We start from the raw sequence: 16,918 nt of genomic DNA, 5'->3' as shown, positions 1-16,918 counted from the left end.
GCCCTTAAACTAACATACTTTATTTAAACAAACCCTTAAACTGTTTTTTATGATTAAGTTAACCCCAAACCTATAATTTTACCCATAAAATTCTTGATTTTAATATTAATTTCAATCTCTTATTTTATTTTATTTTTCTTATGGAAATAGTAATAAGAATGAAAGAAGTTAAGTATATATCATAAACCAAATAATGTGTGTATTTTAAGGAGCTGAAATAATATTGAGAAAGGTATTGAAATGCAAATGTAACGTAATGGTTATGAACTATCTAGCTTAAAAAGTGTAGAATATACAAAGCTGAAAAATGAAGGAAGTATAAATCTGAATTGCCGATTGAGTCTTAGCTCAAGAAGACGTAAGTTCCAATGCGCCGAAGCTAATTATCCTCCTATTTAAAGGCTGAGGAGAAACTATGGATAATTCTAAGCATGGTAATATGATAAGAATCTATAATGATATTAAAGTTCAAAAAAATATAAATTATGTGATATACTAGTGTCAATAATTTGTATGAAAAATTATGAAAGTTGTAAGGTTTTAAATTGGACTATGACAAAATGACAATACTAAACACAATGCATAAACAATTACTACACCTTATCATAGGCATATCCATAATCTCTAAAATGATATCATAACATTAAAATCTCTGAAGATTCAGTACCTCTTCAAAATATACTAAAGAAAACAGCACTTCCAAATGTTTAATTCAGTTCACCACTGATGTTTTGCCAAAAAAAAAGGAAAACCAAAACAATACCGCAAACAAAAAACAGAGTAGATTTAGTAACCGCCCTTGAGATCATTAACAACATCGTATGGGATGGGTGTAACAGTTTCAAGTGTAGCACCATCCACCATGAAACCAGGTCTAGGCCCTTCTGGCTGCCTCTTTGTGCTAATGACCTCACCCTTTGCTTTAGCCTCTGCCTTGAGTTGATCATTCTTCACCTTCCTGAGCTTGAATTCCTCAGCGCACCTCGAAGGCTGTACATGCTCAACACGTACATGAATCCTCTTCCTGATAATCCTGTTTCCCACCTGCAGTCCACAAACATATCAATACAAAGCACATAAATTTCCAATCTACAACATACAAACCATTCATATATCCGTGCCATACGCATTCCATATTCAACACTCATCCCCGAGTCCAGGTAATATAGGCACTAAGCGTTATATCAAAGCCCATTCGTTAAAACAATCATGGAAATTTGCAAGTAATCTTTATTGAAATAGTGAATTTCGATTATTTTAGCCTGACAGCTACCCTGATATATCCTGAATTTAAACAAATGCTATACTGCTACAATAAGATAGGTCAGTGCAATTATACTGATTCCTACCATATAAGCAAGCAAATCCAACCTTACAATAAAAGAACGTAAGATATTAACAATGGAAGCCACAAGTACATATAACAAAACAGTATAATACAAGTTGAGAAACAAATCTAATTGGATTTTCAGAAGCATGACTTAGATTCCATTTGAAAACATTAAACAAAACAGAGATTCTCAGCAAGACAGAAAATAACTCGAATAATACATCAAGCAAAGTGAAGATCGAAAACCCAAGAACACCATTCACCAAAACCTCATTAAACAAAAAACCCAGAACTAAAAGACCTTCATTTCTTAATGAAAAGAAAGAAATAGCCATTTTTATACCTGCTTGTTGACTTCGACACCGATGGCACGTTTTGTGACATTCCAAACTCGACCAGTACGACCATGGTAGAACTTGTGGGGCATACCCTTGTGAACGGCACCGTTTACCTTGACGTCGACGTAGTCGCCGATCTTGTAGGTCCTGAGGTAAGTAGACAAGGGAATGTAACCCTTCTTTCTAAAGGGTCTGGCGAACAAATCCCTTGTTCGAGAACGTAGACCGTGACCAGCTGGCATCTTTGGCCTCTTAGGATTTTCTTCTTCTCTCTCACCCGCTTGAAGAAAAGAGTGGCTATGAGCTTCGCAGACCTCCAAAAACCCTAAATCTGATGCTTTTATAGCCGTATCCTTATACTTTCTTTAGGGTTTCCATTTCTTTTTCCGGTTCGTGTACTTCCAAGCCCGTCCAGCATGTGGACCGGTTTAAACAAAGATTCAAAAGATGTCTGGTTCAAACAATTTTTTTTATTCGAGGCCCAAATAAACCTTTTTTATTTCAAATTATATCCAACATAATGTTGAGAATACTTTACAGGTGATATTATGGTTTTTTTTTTTTGGTGAATTACAAGAAGAGGGTAAAACCCTAATAACAACCAACTAGAGCAACTCGAACTCAGGCCATGGGAAGGTGAATGCCCTAACCAACAGGCCAAAACACACGGGATTCGGTGAAATTATGGTTTTGATCACGCTTAAATTTCAGATATAGTTCATATAGACAAAATTTAGTTCTCAAATTTGAAATTACGTGTAATTAATTATTATTAGTAAATGTTTAGATTTTTCTTAAAAGAATTCTTTGCAACTCATAATTCTTAACTTTTTTTTGTGTATTGAAAGGGGTGTTTTAAGAAAAATCCATGCTGGAGCCGATGAATTAAATTAAAATACAGGGACTAAATTTGAAATTTAAACATAGTAAAAGAACTAAATCACAATTTGACTTATTTTATGAAACTAGTTTTCTTTTAACAGTACGATGCACAAAATATATATATTTTTTAATACAAAGCCCATTTCTCCCTATAACCCCACCCTTAAATCAGAACGACCAATTGATTGTATACCGGAATATTTGGAATGGTTCAAATCAAGTAAAATATTTAGTTCACTTCAACTCTATGAGTTGATTGTATACTGGTTATTACTAATCCCAGTCTCTCGTCTTGACCCAAAAACCTTGATTTGTGAGCCGATTTGGTATGGTCGACTAGGGTCCAACCTCTCAATTTCTCTGATTCTAATCATGAATACGAGTGTGTCAATCACAAGCATGCATTAATCTCCTCAGTCCAAGCAGGTAACAACAGACCTTGTAACATCCCTTACCTAGTCCATCGGTGATCCCAAGTGAGAAGCATCACATTCGATGCCCAAAGGCATCGATGACCATGTTCGATACTTTAACTATTCTCAATGACCATATTCTCCTTTTGTCAATTACTCAATCAATATCTCATATACCAAAACATTTAACATTCTTGTAAATTATACATACCACAAGGTAAATTCCCCTTTTATACTACATAGATTCATGTGCATGTATAACAAAATTAATCCCTAAATCATATTCTTTAATTCTTTCCAAACAAACAAAAACATAATAATTCATGGGATTCAAAAGTTGTAACTCATTGCATCTTTTTAAAATTTATATGTTTAAAATACATTCAATATGGTCCATGAATTTGGACGAAAGAGTGCATGAAAAGTCATTCATGTTTGCCCCAAAAACTCATCAGCTGAACCTTATGGCAAAAGCATAAAAATTTAATTTCACCATTGAATCAATCAAAGTCGACAGTAAATGTTACCATATATATCAAGTCGAAAACTAGTTTGAACTAGGCACCTAAGCTTTCAATGCAAAGAAATTTTGTTGGATTGTATGAGCACCACAACATTGCTTCTCAGCCTTGAGTAATCTCCTTCTCCTTTGCCTTGCACAATTCATCGGCGGACTTGACGAACTTTTTAGTCAGCTCATCAATCTGGAGACAATTTTCAAACATCAGTAGATGATCAGTCTAATTAATCCACAACTTCAATCACGTTATTCAACCGCAATGAAACAAGCTCACTTCTTTCTCAAATCTCTTAGCCTCATCCTTGGGAAAACTAGAACCCGCTTTCTTTATTGTATCCAATGCCTGTAAAGCAAGAAAAATATTTACTTAGCACTTGCCATGTATAACATTAAAAAATAAAATAAAAATCGATATTTTAAGCATGCTATAAAAGATCATCCACTAAAAAGTAGTGCAGGCAATACGTGCAAAATCACCATATTACGAACATCTAGAACATAGCTAGGAGAACCTTCTTCCATAAGAAGAGATTTCGCATTCAAAACTGGACATTTCATTTTTAAAAGTTTCATCCACTAGTTAGAACTCATAATTACTTTCTTTGCATTAAATTTACCGATAAAGTAAAATCAGAGATATTACTCAATACCTTTTGTCGAGCCCTTCTTATGCTTTGTTTAACATCTTCGGAAGACTTGGCAACAACTTTGCACATAGCCTGGTAGATGTAAGAATATCTTAGCAGCAAATAGCATATAGATGAAAGTACAAAATAAGTGAAAAAAAAAAGGGCATGAAAATCCTAAACTCACCTGCATATGCTCTTTTGTTAATCTGGTCATGACAAAACAAAGAATGACTAAATCAGTTGAGGGACCATAAAGCAAAATGGACAACGGATATATAACAACAAAGCATGAAAAAAAACATAGGAAACACTCATTGCGGATAAAACCAAACGGAAAGTAGTCAGCATAAACACTTACGGTGGAATAGGTGCGATCAACCGTTGACCATCCACCTTTGGATTTAAGCCTAACGGAGATGAAATGATGGCACCCTCTAATGCTTTGAGAGTCTGCAAAAAAAACCCATCAGCATTTTCTCTAACGCGGATTGTACATTATTGTAATTTGACATACCCTAAACCTCAAACCCTAAGCCCAAATTATTGTAATGCGGTATAGAAGAGACTTGGGACTCTTACATTGGGATCATATGGATTCACCGATAAGGTTTTTGAATCAATAACAGAAACAACAGCTAAATGGTTCAGTTGCATCTTTACGCCATCAGTTTCAACGATAATATGATCAAGCATTCCTGTACAAACACAACAAAATTGTTTTAACTTCAAACCATTATACTACAAATACAATGAAATTTAAAAAAAAAATGCAAATGAAGTCGATGAATAGTGAATACCTGCAGATGCCCTTCCTGTTCTCAATTTGGCTAGCTCCCGCGATAAGGCAACTATTGCTGCATCCATCTGTGATGCAGCACTTGCTTTAACAGAAGGCCCAATATCAGGAGCAAGTTCCATTGTACTCCCACCAGAATCATCCTCTGTGACAATGCAAAATTAAGGAAAAATCACTACGAAATAACCCATTTCTTTTAGTTTTCATAAGAATCCAATTCATTCTAATATATATATATATAAGCTCATTTTAGCAAAACAACAAGCAACCCATTAACACAATCCACGAAAAGATGAAAGAAAACAACGAAATCTCAGCAGAAAATCAGAAGGACGGAGGTAGAAAAAATACTTGATTTTTTTCCTTTGGCGAAACCACGGCGAGAATCTCTATGAAAATCAAATGAGCAGAAAGGAGTGAGGTTTTGGGAACGGGGAGTTAATTGGTTATGAGAAAGGAGAAAGTGAGAGATGTTGCGGGTTTGGGTATTTGAGCTTCTAAGTAGTAGGGTGGTTGTTCTTATTGTGTTTGTTAATTTGATTGCTCGTCTAAGATATAAAGCCATTGTTGACCCTCCTCTCTGTTTTCCGTCTCTGTCTAAGCTTTCAGTTCTTTCAAGTTCTTTAATTTTGGCATAGGGTTTAGGGTTTGGAAATTAAAAGAAAGGTCAAAATATGTTGTTAGTCCTTGTACTTTGACAAGATATGTGATTTAGTCCATGTTCTTAAAAAATTAAGGATAAACTGCACCCAATGTCACTAAACTATTATTAAGTTTACATTTTGGCTACTCAACTTCAAAATGTTACAAAATGATCACTTAATTATTTGAAAGTTTTTAAGTCGCTGGGTTGTTAAAATCGGTGTTACATGGCCTTTTCTGTCCGCATCGTCTGCACCAATCGCAAACTCTCATTCCCCTTCTCTTCTACAATTCAATTTTTTTTATTAAGTAACTTTGAATGTTACGAATCTATGAACCAAAATCCAAACATTTTTTTCTCCAATTTCTGACACTGATCGTCGGATCGACTTGGATCTAAGATATGTTTTTCTACTCATTGACAAGTATTAATTGATACATCGTATAGATCGTTGAATTGTTACTTGGAGCTCACTAGCCAGACTTAAAAAAAGAACTTGACAGTCCAATGACTTGAATAAAACTTTTGAATAGTTCAGTGACTTAAATGAAAACTTTCAAATAGTTCATTGACAATTCTATAACTTTCTGAAGTTGAGTGACCAAAATGTAAAGTTACTAATAGTTTAGTAGCTTTGGGTGTAATTTATGTATAAATTTAAAATCAGATACTATTACTTTTCTAATTTAAAAATATCAATCCGATCATTAATACTATTAGCATTTTTTATCAAATTTTGTCATTTTGACATGTTGATTAGTCTGCCTTCATAAGACGTAGCATATTATTAATAAAAATAAGCATGTTTAGTTGACAAAGTTTGATCGAAATTACCAACGACGACAATAATTAGACTACAATATTTTTAAACTGAAATATAGGAGGATTGAATTTTAATTTTAAAGTAGAGGATTAAATCTCAAATTCTAGATAACTATAAGGACTAATAACATATTTTAACCTTAAAAAGGCAAAAAACAATTGGATAAACTACATAATTGATTACTCAACTATTAACATATTTCTGTTTTGGTCATCAAATTAAAAAAAAGTTCATCACTAACATTATCAACATGGAATATTTTGATCACTTCCTCTTTAAATCATTGATGGAAGGATGGTGTAAGTTTTCTAATTAGCAAATAATTAAGTTGCCAAATAGCAATTTCTTAATTGTGTCACATTGGAATGCTTTCCTTAATTGTAACTTTAAATATATATATATATTAGATTAAAGGCTCAAAATTTATACAATTTATCAATTTAATCTTACTTTAAATGAAAAACTAACCTTATACAGATTTTATGAATTTGATGTTTATTTTAAAAGAATTTTAAAATTGAAAAAGATATATTTTTCTTTATTTTGCAGCAAACTAATGCAAATGGATTTTTTGAAACTGGATTTTTTTGCCACAAATTTTAATTTTAGTGTCAAACAAATTGGTGATAATAGATAAAGATATTATGTTTATTTTTTTATAGTAGTTGCTAACAATTATAATGTTAGAAATTTGAACAGTTGTGAATTTTTTTAATAATTGACACTAATAGTGGCGGAATTATTTGTGACAAGGAGTAACGAATTAAAATTTGATCACTAAATCAGTGGCGGTGTCAATTTTCAAGTTGGTTATCGCCAGCTTTTTTCCTCTTCCATCAACTATTTTTTCTTTTTTCTTCTGATTTATTACACGTGTTTTCTCTCTTTTCAGTTTACAGATCTATTTTGTGGGTATCTTTGTTTTCACAAGTTGTAATGGACAGCTGATGGTGCCTGTCATTCGCTAAAACTCTACCGACTGCCAGTAGTTTTTTTAAAAAGTGGGTGGCTCTTCGTCAACTTCTTAATCTATTTCTGTTTTGAAAGTATTTTAGAATAATAAATGATTTCACATGTCGATTTGAACCCGTATTGTCTTAAGTTTGATATGTTTTTATTGTTTGTTTTCCAATTGTTTAATAAGTCTTTAGTTTTAGAAGTTTTTTCTGCTCTTGTAGCGCGTTTTTAGTCTTATTTATGCACGTAATATTAGTTTTACAAGTAATTTTAGGGATGATTTTGTTGTCGTCCTCTCTAATTTGGTGAATATTCAATTCTTTTGTCGATTTTTGCTCTCTGCTTTGGACTATTCGGGGTTAATTTCCTTACCATACGTATTAAGTGCTTGCAATCATTCTAGATATGTCGTGCTTGAGTTGTCATAAAACCAACTGTTAATGTATCATAATATTTTATTGATATTGAGGTTAAAGCCTTTGTATTGTTGTGTTGATAGAACTTGTCATTCATCATTTACGATGAATATTTACTATTTTTTTATCTGAATTGTATGGTTCCATTCTTTGAATGAATTAATGAATTTACCTTTCAAAAAAAAATCATCACTATAATTTTTAGCGACTAAATTTTATTGACTATTACTTTTCCACTAAAAATGCTTTTTATTGAGGCCTTGATTAGGGTTTCTCCATAGCCTCTCTTGATGCCTAACATATTGGCCCTTTGGGGCCTCCACCCGACTAGCTGCAACAAACCTCGGGAGTTGAGTTGCCTTCCTAAGGACCTTGGAGGACCTAGAGTGGTTCGAGAAGTTCATAACTCACATTTGCCACCCGTCAAGGTAACTTCCGCTTCTCTTCTTCTCTCGTTACTAACCGAGTTCACTATCCCAGATACATCGATATCATTAGTCTAACTAATCATATTATTATTAGACTTATTTAGGGACCAGGTAACTTACCCAACTTAATTTGAGTTAAATTTGGATAAAAATTTTTGCACTTTGGACTAACCCGTTTTAGTCTAAACTTAATTTAAATAATAAAAATTTATTATTTAAATTTAATTATAAAATATATAAAATAACAATTAAAAATATTATTTTTAATATTTTAGTACTTTTTGAATTGTGAAATAGGCTTTTTGAGCAGACCAAATTAATTAAAAAAAAATCTTGACCGATCAACTATAATTATTACTGATTTAGAAACGTATCATATACTTTTGCTAGAGCAGGGGTTCATAGAAATAAGGATATCGTTAAATAGTGCTAATGCTCTTACATATGAACCCATTTGCACAAAACAAGTGAACTTCACAGAAATCCTTGGTCATGAAAACTCTTAATACAATCATCAAACATTTGAGGAAGTGATTTGAATTCCGGGAATCCCAACTGTTGAATCTTACTCGTGTCCATGCTATGTGCATTGTTGTCTCCTTCTTGACTGCTACACCTACAGTGCCGATTTAGTTGATAAAGTCAATTACTAGTTTCTGCTTCATAGCATGTTGCAATGTTTCCCGATGATACTTGATAAGTGATACTAGATGGATAAAAGGGAAACATTAAACATATGAGACATTTCGAAATGGTTTGTGACTCACTTGCTTTCAAAAGGATAAGAAGGACATTTAGCTCTCAGCATCTCAATGATCTGTTCCCAATGAGCTACCGGGCCAGAACATACCAACCTGCCTGATGCTTTGCTTTCCTCCATAGCCAAAATGTGAGCTGCAATCACGTCATCTATGTGCACAAACCCTACTGTGGTGTTTGGGTATTCACCTTTCATACCTGGTAAGGATGTCCATGAGAATTTATTTCTTTAGGGAATGAAGACTAGCCATGGCACTTACAGCAATCAGGAAAGAAACATTGCATCAATATTTTAGCACTATACTTAAAACATATCCACAATATACGTATGCTTAAGTTAAGACAATTCATGCTCGAAGTTTGTGGTTGCACCTCCCAACAATATTATCTCCAATGTTTGAACCTGCATTCTTCCATTGAAAGTACAATGTGTACTACCACTATATCCAACACTTGTTGATTCAAGGATTCTAATCCTCTCTACGTTTATCATTATTTTCTCGTTACTTTATAATTCCATCCATCATCCTTTTGTTATAATGTTTCCTTAGAATACTAAAATACTTTTTTTTATACCCCAATAGGACCATTTGTGTGAACCCCTCAAAAACTCTCCATGACAACTCTTTGTAACGGCTTATACGATGAGCAAGCACACTCATTAGTTAGTACCGCACGAGACTGCGACGTTAGAATAAGATAACCTAAGACACATGGGACATACCACAACGCCAAACAACCTATGTTGGCAGTGAATGTTTGGTCACTGACCTCTAACCCCTAACTTCTAATCTGCCAATACAACCCGTCACGTGGCACTATGAGATAAAAATGATCCACTATATAAGCATGAGAGCACAAGGGAAAAGGGGATCCATTCGGCCATCTCTACGTTTCTACCTTCTTCTACCTCATCCTGACTGGCAAAAGAAATATCTGACCTTTAACAATGGAGAGTATCAGCAACAAAGTACTGGTCGGTTGCGGCGCAAGCAAAGGACCAACCACGAAAGATGGGTTGACAACCACCAAATCCATCCCACTTTCCTTTGCTACTCTCCATGCTTCTTGTTCACCTATTGTCTTTGCATACGCATAAAACAGCTGCATGGGGAAACCAAGGTTTTCAGGGAAAAGAAAATTCATGTAAACAAACTAATAGACGGAAGAAAAATGTTGCAGTCATCCTGCATGTTTTTTACATTGTAGCGTTTGCAATAGTTTGGATCACTCCAATGTGATTCGTTAAGAGAAGAAATTTGCTGGTTCTGGACATCAAAACGGTAGCGTATTGAAGAGCAAGAAGAGGTGAGAACAACCCTTTTCACGCTGCTGGCTTTTGAACAGGATCTCAGCACATTCAAGGTGCCCTTTATGCATGGATCAATCAAAGTTGCCTACGATACAAGGAAACGAAAATTTCATAATCTCGTTCTTGCAAAAAAAAAAAACCCATAGTTTCTTATTGCAAAATTAGAATTAAAATTCTAGTAATTTGAAATTTCCATTTATGATCTATATACGGGGTGAAGCCAGAACAATTTCTTAGGGGATCGAATGAAATTTTAATTTTTTATAGCCTATATCTTTATAATTTTTAAAAAATTAAATCAAATTTTTATAATTTTAGGAAGGCAATGTGAAATTTTATCTTTACTAATTTAAAATTTTAAAATATTTTAAAGAGTCTAAATAGTAATTTTCCATTTTATGGGGGTCGGGGCCCTTGCCAGCCCCCTAGATGCCAGCGAGTTTTTTTTGTCAAAAGATTTGAATGATACCGTCATTAAGTGAAGAAGCATGATGACAAAGAAGAAGAAAAAATTGATATATACTTGGCTAAAAACAGAAACTCCGATAGTGAGAAAGATAAATTTAGAATGAGAGAAAAAAAACCGAAATACTTCTAAGAAAAGTAAAAATTACGGGGGAAATTGAAGAAAATTGAAATAATAAGAAAACGATTAAATAGCTGGATTAATTAACATTAACACTATTAATTAATGCAATTAAAATCTGTTAATGAAAAAGTTAAAAAAACTTTCCAATTATTGTTAATGCTAATTAAACCTTTCCAATTAGTGTTAATGCTAATTAAAAGTTTCCAACGTTAAAAAAAACATTTCCAATGCAATTAAAGCTGGATTAATTAATTTAATTAAAAATCATTAAAAGATTTTAATTAGATTAATTAATGGCGTTAATACATTAATAAAAACTAGAAAAACGCTAAAAAAAACCTGTCCAACGATTGTTAATGCTAATTAAAATTTTCCAACGTTCAAAAAAACATTTTCAATGCAATTAGAAGCTGGATTAATTAATGCAATTAAAAGCTCAAGTACTTAACCTTTTTTTTATTTCAACTTTTTTCAATCTCTCCCATAACTTTTACTTTTCTCTTATTCTAGATTCACCTTTTTCACCATTGGAGTTTCTGTTTTCAGCCAACTAATGTGTTTAGATGAATTTGTATTGTTTGGCAAATTTTCTGAAAATATTTTATAAAACTGTTTTCAATGAAACAAGCATACATGTGAGATTTTCTTATCTTATCATTGTTTAATTGAGTTTATTTTATATCTATAAATTTATATTTTACATTATTTTGCATAAATTAAAAATATTTTATTAAATTCAGTTCATTACAATTGTCATTTTTAGTTACATGACTACCAAGTGAATATTCTTTATTAAAAATGTGACATCAACAAAATTGACGAAAAATTTAACAATATTAACAATTGGACTTGATTTTCAAATCTAAAAAGTAGAGGGACTAGATTCACGAAAATAAAAGTGCAAGGACTAAATTCTTAATTTGTGAAGAGTATATTGACTTATGACATATTTAACCTTTATACTACAAAACATTTATTATTAATATATTTATAATTGTAATAAATATTTATTATTAAAATATTAATATTGAATATTTTCAATAATATGTGAAAATATTATTTTTAAAAATTATTATTAAAATAAAATTGAAATATTAAATAATTTATTAAAATAATAAATTATATTATTTATATTAATAATTTATTATATGATTAAATATAAATATTTATATATATGTTTAATAATATTGAAAATTATAATATTTTATATTATATTTTAAATATTTTTTTAAAAATAAATTGTATTATCAAATATAATAACATTAAGTTTGATTTAAGTTATTTATATAAAAATAAAATTACTTATAGATGAGCTCTTTTCCAGAAACTGACTTACGCTTTTCAAAAATGAAGTCATTTGACAGGAAAAAAGACTTCTTTTCTATTGAGCTGTAAGTCATTTTTCGTTGTTTTCTACTAAACAAGCACAGGAAAATGAAAAAATAATTTCCAAAAGTCATTTTCAGTGAAACAAATAGAGCTTTAGATTTATTTATCACATGCTTGTAACGTGGATAAAAATATATGTAATAAATATATTTATTAAAATTTATATAAAAATTAATTAATTTTAATTATATTAGTAAAGTTGTTTGATTACTAATTACTAATTTATTAATTTATTATATAAAATACAAAAACATTCTTATAAAATTATAACTTAATTCGATTTCATTCTTAATTTAAAAGAGTTTTCCCATCTTGAAATTGGAGAAATTTTCATTTAAATCTCTTTTAATTTATAAAATTTTAAATTAGTAATGATAAAAGTATATTTTAGCTTTCAAAAATAATAATAAATTGATTTAATCATTTAAAGATTATAAAGATATAAACTATTAAAAATAAAATTACACTCTTATTATCATAAAAGTATACAATTTAATTCTGACTCTTAAAAATTTCCTCCATATATATATATATATATATAGATAGATATTTGATTTTGGGCGATATATAATAACAATAAATAGTTTTAATAATGAAAAAGAATGATCAAAGTTGCTTAGAGAATGTGACCTGCGCCAAATTTTGGAATTGAGCTGATGATGGCAATTAGGTCCCAAGAAAAGTAAGCTTTCATGGTGGAAGCGATATATATATATTGGTGGAAATAAAGAAGCACTCAAGTAATTTAAAATACTGGGATACAGAGACAAATCAATTAGACCAACTTTGCATAAAATCCGGATATCAAAACTATATTTTTATTTATATTTAAAAATTATTAAGGGTTAATATATTGTTTGCTCCTAAATTTGTTTAAAAATACTTAGTTGATATTTGAACTTAAAATCAGACACACGCATAACCTCAATTTATTAATAGCATTAATTTTCTAAGGATTAATATGTAATTTGTCCCTTGAACTTGTCTAAAAATACCTATTTGGTATATAAACTTGTCTAAAACATTATACATTTTAAAATTAATTTATATTTTTAAAAAATTTAATTTATGTTCATCACATGTCATATTAAGAGGTTATCACGTGTCACCATGAGATAAATCATCAATGTCACATCAACATAAACTAACAATGTTAATGCAAAGTTTCCAACTTAAATGACGGAAAATAAGTTCATGAGATAAATTACATATTAATCTAATTATTAAAGTATTTATCTTTTTACGTATAAATATACTTACGAGGGTATTTTTTATTTTTATATTCAACAATTATCTACAAGAAAAACTACCCATAATAAAATTTAAACACAAATAATTATAAATATAAAACTTTACTTTTATTATTTCAATTAAACTCATATTTAATTTTTATATAAAATTTTCATAATATATGTAAGTTTTTTTTTCACTCAGAACCATGTGATATATATATAAAGTTGACTATCAAAATCAAGACCATAGGATTGCTCAAATGTTGCACATGCTAGTGCCGCAATTCTGATTAATTAATTAACTAATTTAGAGCAGATAAAACTGTAATAGTAATATTTGCACTACTTTTATGTTATAATTATGTTTTGGGTTCTATATATTTATACAAATTTTTTATACCTCATATAATATATTCTATATGATAATATAATTATTTTTTCTATATTTATTATTCATGTATTCATATATTCTATAATCAATCAGCTGAAGTGAAAAGTTCAACAAAAATAAATTGAATATTAATTGATTGGTATGCGTATTATTATTAATGCAATATTATGTGGGTTTGAGTGCTTTATGGGCGGGAAAGAATTATGAGTAATTTCAATATTGTGTAAAAAAAATAGATATGATTGGAACTAAAAAAAATTGGAAAAAAAAAACCTAATGAACAGAAGAGAAACTTTACTTTCTTAAAAAAGAAAAAAGAAAAAAAAAGAAGCATTAGCAGAACCTGAACGTTATCGTCATAAGGAACAAGAACCGGGCAAGCGGTGTGGAAAACACCGTCAACGCCATCAATAGCTTCGTCAAAGCTTCCTTCCTCCATTAAATCAGCTTTCATAATCTTCAACCTCTCTTTTGCTCCACTCAACTCCTTCAGAAAACTAACCTTTTCCACATTCTCTGCTCATAATAACCTTATATAATGTTAAGATTTTGATATATTCCTTAGAAAAATGTTTTAGAATAGAAAAAAAAAGAAAAAAAAAAAGCAAGCAAAACATGAGACCTGGATCTCGCACGGTTGTGCGCACAAAGCAACCTTTCTCCAGCAAGGACTTAATCAAATAAGCAGCAATGAATCCGGTTCCGCCTGTTACACAGTACTCCAGCGCCATCTCCCTCTCCTCTAATTTCCTCTCTTTTTGTGTGCGTGTGTTTATCAGCGTCTTATTTCTAAGATCCCTAACCACTCTCTATTTATAAATAGGATATTATTCTATGCATTATAGTGAAATTTAAAATAAGTTAATAAACTTGATTGGTTGTTAGTGTTTAATATTTTATGGAATCAGTGTATAAGTTTCATACACTATTAGTGAATAATAATACGAGAAATCATTATTATAGAGGACTTGTTTATTTACAACTATTATAAATAAATATTAATAATTTTCGGATTTAAGATCTTGATTTTGAAGATTTAAAGTTTTAACATTTATTTATAATTAATTATTATTTAATTATATTTAAATAAAATTATTAGTATTTATTTATAAGTTTGTTACTATTTTTGTTTTATTTAGTGATGAGATATTATGTTATTATTCACCGATGATGCATGAAACTTATGCATAGAGAGTGCATCAAATATTTTCCTTATTATATATATATATATATATATATATAGATTATGTTATCTTTTGTCTAAAAATATCTTAAAAATATAAAAAATAGATAATATAAAATTAGATTACGGGATCCATTTTGAAGTGAGGGAAAATTAAAAAATTTAGGAGACCAAAATTAAATTGTATATTTTTACGATAGCAAAATTAATTTTACCAATTTTATAGCTTATATCCTTATAAATTTTAAATGACTAAATCAAATTTCTATCATTTTGGGGGTTAAATTGTAATTTTTTATATACTAAATTAAAGTTTTATAAATTATAAAGGGTTAAAGAGGAATTTTTTCATTTTAATAGGTTCGGCCCCTTACCAGCCCCCATCCCCCAACACCGCCCTTGGTTCCAAGACCAGATCCCCTTCACCTGTCAAAACAAGGCAAAGGTACACCAAAATGAACATGATTCATCCTTCTATACCATATATTGCTTTCTACATACTTACAAGCACCTCAAGATCATATTTGCCACAATCTTGTCCAATCAAATCTTCACTTCCTTCCATATTGTTTCCATCATCTTTTTGTAAATGCATCATTTCTATTGTTGTCAATTCCTTAATCACCTCTCTCACATCTCCTTTTACTCGAAGATCCAACATTGTGCCCATTTCTCATGTTTTTTTTTTTGTTTTTTAATAGAAGTAAGAATAGATCTTCTATTGTATTAATTGACCTCCCAATGATACGATTTATCATGTTTTGGCTTTATTTTGATGCGCACATCATCAACTTTATGATTCATTATTGGTAAAAGTATCATGAAAGCCTTTATGTTAAAAGTCGTATTACATTTTGTTCTCTCTACTAAAAAATTGAGCAAATTAGTACCTATACATTAGATCAAAGAGCGAATTGATCCTTCTATTAAAAATTCAATTCATTTCTACTGTTAAAAACTTGTCCCTATACATTAGCTTGAGGTGCAAATGATACGTCAAGTATCATTATCGGGTTATTCCGTTGGCCAAGTCACTTTTTAACAATACAAATGGGTGAAGTTTTTATACATAAAGGACTGATTTGCTCTTCATTTAACATACAAAGACTAATTTATTCTTTTTTTTAAATAGAAAATATAAAATACAATTTAACTTTTAGTATAAATCCTGTATGTTATTTTTAGTTTCATTATTTCAATATCCACGCATGCACTTAGGACCGCCTCCTTCCAAATGTCAGTGTCCTCGGCAAAAGTGAAATAATTAATTGTGTCTCCTTTATGTACAAATCCATAATCATACTTGTTTGATTCTGTCTTTGAGCATCGATCATTATGCAATAAAGAAAAAGGTTCGACTTTTCTATAGAAAGCATAGAAATTGCAAAGTCACCAAACTCAGTAACTAGGATTGGATATTTCTCTCCCCCACATTCAAGAATAACAAGTTCTTCAATCCTTCCGGCCTAGTTGGGGAGAACTAACATTGTAGCCTCACTATAATCATTCAAATTTGATAAAATGCAATTCAATGCGACCAACTCACCCCAATGATCAGCAATACTTCTAGTAGTACCATTCACATATAAATAAGTCAGAATCTTCATTTTCCTGTTTATCTCCTGAAATAATTAAGTTATTAGTTTTAAAAATCTTAATTTTATTTTAAATTAAGTTAGGGTCTGGTTAACTTGAGAATCAATTCAGAGACTTTATAAATAATATAAATTAAGTTTATGAGGAAATTAATATTTTTTAAGAGAGTATTAAGCTATAGGTCATTTTCTTACGCAACAAATATGTTCTTTCACAATAGCAACAACATTGAACCACCAATTAAGAGGAATCATGGGAGGGGAACCAAAAAAGTAAAGTTAGAAGAGGGAGG

At 30.5% G+C, this 16,918-nt stretch overlaps 3 protein-coding genes across 3 annotated transcripts; all 3 read right to left on the bottom strand.

The window, feature by feature from the left end:
- Positions 1 to 583: 583 nt before the first annotated feature.
- On the bottom strand, positions 584 to 1,994 carry LOC105786257 (60S ribosomal protein L21-1). The gene is made up of 2 exons (XM_012612617.2): positions 1,674 to 1,994; positions 584 to 1,044 (listed from the first exon to the last, which is right to left on the bottom strand). Exons 1-2 carry the CDS (start codon positions 1,908 to 1,910, stop codon positions 787 to 789), a joined length of 495 nt encoding a protein of 164 aa, XP_012468071.1. The 5' UTR covers positions 1,911 to 1,994; the 3' UTR covers positions 584 to 786.
- A 1,295-nt stretch (positions 1,995 to 3,289) lies between these two features.
- LOC105786256 (uncharacterized) lies at positions 3,290 to 5,519 on the bottom strand. The gene is made up of 8 exons (XM_012612616.2): positions 5,260 to 5,519; positions 4,910 to 5,053; positions 4,692 to 4,807; positions 4,471 to 4,562; positions 4,297 to 4,318; positions 4,134 to 4,202; positions 3,758 to 3,826; positions 3,290 to 3,667 (listed from the first exon to the last, which is right to left on the bottom strand). The coding sequence occupies exons 1-8, from the start codon at positions 5,471 to 5,473 to the stop codon at positions 3,587 to 3,589; spliced, it is 807 nt and encodes a 268-aa protein (XP_012468070.1). The 5' UTR covers positions 5,474 to 5,519; the 3' UTR covers positions 3,290 to 3,586.
- Positions 5,520 to 8,508: 2,989 nt separating this feature from the next.
- Positions 8,509 to 14,644, bottom strand: LOC105786255 (tetraketide alpha-pyrone reductase 2). Its single transcript, XM_012612615.2, has 6 exons — positions 14,470 to 14,644; positions 14,191 to 14,363; positions 10,137 to 10,331; positions 9,876 to 10,038; positions 8,943 to 9,132; positions 8,509 to 8,791 (listed from the first exon to the last, which is right to left on the bottom strand). The coding sequence occupies exons 1-6, from the start codon at positions 14,576 to 14,578 to the stop codon at positions 8,650 to 8,652; spliced, it is 972 nt and encodes a 323-aa protein (XP_012468069.1). The 5' UTR covers positions 14,579 to 14,644; the 3' UTR covers positions 8,509 to 8,649.
- Between the last annotated feature and the right edge of the window lie 2,274 nt (positions 14,645 to 16,918).

The sequence above is a fragment of the Gossypium raimondii genome, chromosome 1 (assembly GCF_025698545.1).
Source record: "Gossypium raimondii isolate GPD5lz chromosome 1, ASM2569854v1, whole genome shotgun sequence".
NCBI classification, from domain to species: Eukaryota; Viridiplantae; Streptophyta; class Magnoliopsida; order Malvales; family Malvaceae; genus Gossypium; species Gossypium raimondii.
This window is presented reverse-complemented; position numbering and strand designations above follow the sequence as displayed.